The sequence below is a fragment of the Vanellus vanellus genome (genome assembly GCF_965231255.1).
Source record: "Vanellus vanellus genome assembly, contig: HAP1_SCAFFOLD_45, whole genome shotgun sequence".
Classification (NCBI taxonomy): domain Eukaryota; kingdom Metazoa; phylum Chordata; class Aves; order Charadriiformes; family Charadriidae; genus Vanellus; species Vanellus vanellus.
In genome coordinates, this window is record NW_028128545.1 from 1,841,175 (window position 1) to 1,843,687 (window position 2,513).

General features: G+C 50.8%; 1 protein-coding gene across 1 annotated transcript; it reads left to right on the forward strand.

Moving 5' to 3' along the window:
• Positions 1 to 731: 731 nt before the first annotated feature.
• On the forward strand, positions 732 to 1,667 carry LOC309684268 (olfactory receptor 14C36-like; the record flags this gene model as incomplete). The annotated part of the gene is made up of 1 exon (XM_082500200.1): positions 732 to 1,667. The coding sequence occupies one exon, from the start codon at positions 732 to 734 to the stop codon at positions 1,665 to 1,667; it is 936 nt and encodes a 311-aa protein (XP_082356326.1).
• Between the last annotated feature and the right edge of the window lie 846 nt (positions 1,668 to 2,513).

Consider the following 2,513-nt stretch of genomic DNA (forward strand, 5'->3'; position numbering starts at 1 on the left):
GAGGGGTGTGTAGGACAAATCTTATGAGGAACGACTGAGGGAACTGGGGTTGTTCAGCCTGCAGAAGAGGAGGCTGAGGGGAGACCTTATCACCCTCTACAACTACCTGAAAGAGGTTGTAGAGAGGTGGGGGCTGACCTCTTCTCCCTGGTGACAAGTGATAGGACGAGAGGAAATGGGTTTAAGTTATGTCAGGGGAGGTTTAGACTGAATGTTAGGAAACACTTTTTCACTGAATGTGCTATTAAACATTGGAATAGGCTTCCCAGGGAGGTGGTGGATTCACCATCTCTGGAAGTGTTTAAAAAAAGTGTAGATGTGGTACTTGGGGACATGGTTTAGAAGTGGTTTTGTCAGGGTTGGTCAATGGTTGGATTTGATGATCTTAAAGGTCCCTTCACACCTCAACAATTCTATGCTTCCATGATTCTATGAAAATCTCTTTGACATTATGAGTGGATTTAATCTGAGATCACGCCATGTGCCCATTTCTGCAGGGTATGACTGACCCCTCCAGAGCTCACAGCAGAGTTCTCTGCTCCCTGGGGCACTCTCAGCCACCACAAAGCAGAGCTCACAAGAGGGACGTGTCAAAGATCGTCTTTAAGAGGGAAAGGCAGTCTCTGATGCTTCAGAGAGATACAGAGTAGTTTTTTTTTCTTAGTAAAGTCTTCACTATCTTTGAACTGCCTTTTCTTTCTTGGACAGTGCCTAATGCTCAGAGGCAGCAAATGTCCAACAGCAGCTCCATCACCCACTTCCTCCTCCTGGCATTCGCAGACACAAGGGAGCTGCAGCTCTTGACCTTCTGGCTCTTCCTGGGCATCTACCTGGCTGCCCTCCTGGGAAACGGCCTCATCATCACTGCCATCGCCTGCGACCGCCGCCTTCACACCCCCATGTACCTCTTCCTCCTCAACCTCTCCCTCCTCGACCTGGGCTCCATCTCCACCACTCTCCCCAAAGCCATGGCCAATTCCCTCTGGGACACCAGGGCAATCTCCTATGCAGGATGTACTGCGCAGGTCTTTTTCTTTCTCGTCTTTATATCAGCAGAGTATTTCCTCCTCACAGTCATGGCCTATGACCGCTATGTTGCCATCTGCCAACCCCTGCACTACGGGACCCTCCTGGGCAGCAGAGCTTGTGTCCGCATGGCAGCAGCTGTCTGGGGCAGTGGGTTTCTTTATGCTGTGCTGCACACGGCCAATACATTTTCACTGCCCCTCTGCCAAGGCAATACCCTGGACCAGTTCTTCTGTGAAATCCCCCACATCCTCAAAATCTCCTGCTCAGACTCCTACCTCAGGGAAGTTGGGCTTCTTGTGATTAGTGCCTGTTTAGGCTTTGCGTGTTTTGTTTTCATTGTGCTGTCCTATGTGCAGATCTTGAGGGCTGTGCTGAGGATCCCCTCTGAGCAGGGACGGCACAAAGCCTTTTCCACATGCCTCCCTCACCTGGCCGTGGTCTCCCTCTTTCTCAGCACTGGAATGGTTGCCTACCTGAAGCCCCCCTCCATCTTCTCTCCATCCCTGAACCTGTTGGTGTCCTTTTTGTACTCGGTGGTGCCTCCAGCAGTGAACCCCCTTATCTACAGCATGAGGAACCAGGAGCTCAAGTATGCCCTACGGAAACAGGCTCCATGGACAGTGTTTCACCAACCCTAACCTGCCTCCCCTTCTCTGCACATTGCCCACAGTTTATCTTAGGTCGTGAGTCTTCTTTTTTCTCTTGTGATAATCCTGCTTATAGATAATTTTCTGAGTTTACGCTGCTTGTCTTGAGGCTCCATCCTACTGTATCTGACCCTTGCCCAACACTGTGTCAGGTGTGGCCCCTCAGATAATTGCTCTTCAATAAAGGGAATCTCCCAAGTACAGTGCCTGAAGGATGGGCTATTCCTCCAAAGTTCCTTCCAAAAATATGTTCAATTCAAGGTGTGTCTTCTCCTTGTTTTCTCAATTTTTTGGAGCTAAGCTCATGGTACTCTTGGGTTCCACTGCACCAAACGTTCTGGATTTGAAAGCGCTCTTCTTCATGTCCAATGGCATGGGAGATGGTCCATGAGCTCCCATTATCTCCTCAGTCTTCTTCACGTATGACAGGACTGATGGCATATGCCAGACATTCTGGAAATGCATTGGAAGGGGGACGAGAGGCGGGATTAGGGACTCAACACGTGCCCTTGGGCTGGAACGGATAAAGACTCAGAAGATGAAACAGCCTCAAAGGTGAAGTCGACCAAAATGAAGCCCTGAATCACTGTATCCACGCACAAGGACTCTGCAGTGCCGAGGGAGTCATGAGTGACTCAGCAGGCACATGGAGGGGAGACTGGGGAGATGCAGGAGCTGCCTGAGGGAACTCCAGGGCCAGGACTGCTGTGCTGTCCTGGGGCGTGGGGCTGACTGGGGAGAGAAGGGGGCAAATTCAGTCAGGGCTGGGGATCACGCACAATATGAATTCTGGAGAGGCAGAGAGTGACCAGCCTCTTTTTCCTCCTTCCCTCGGTG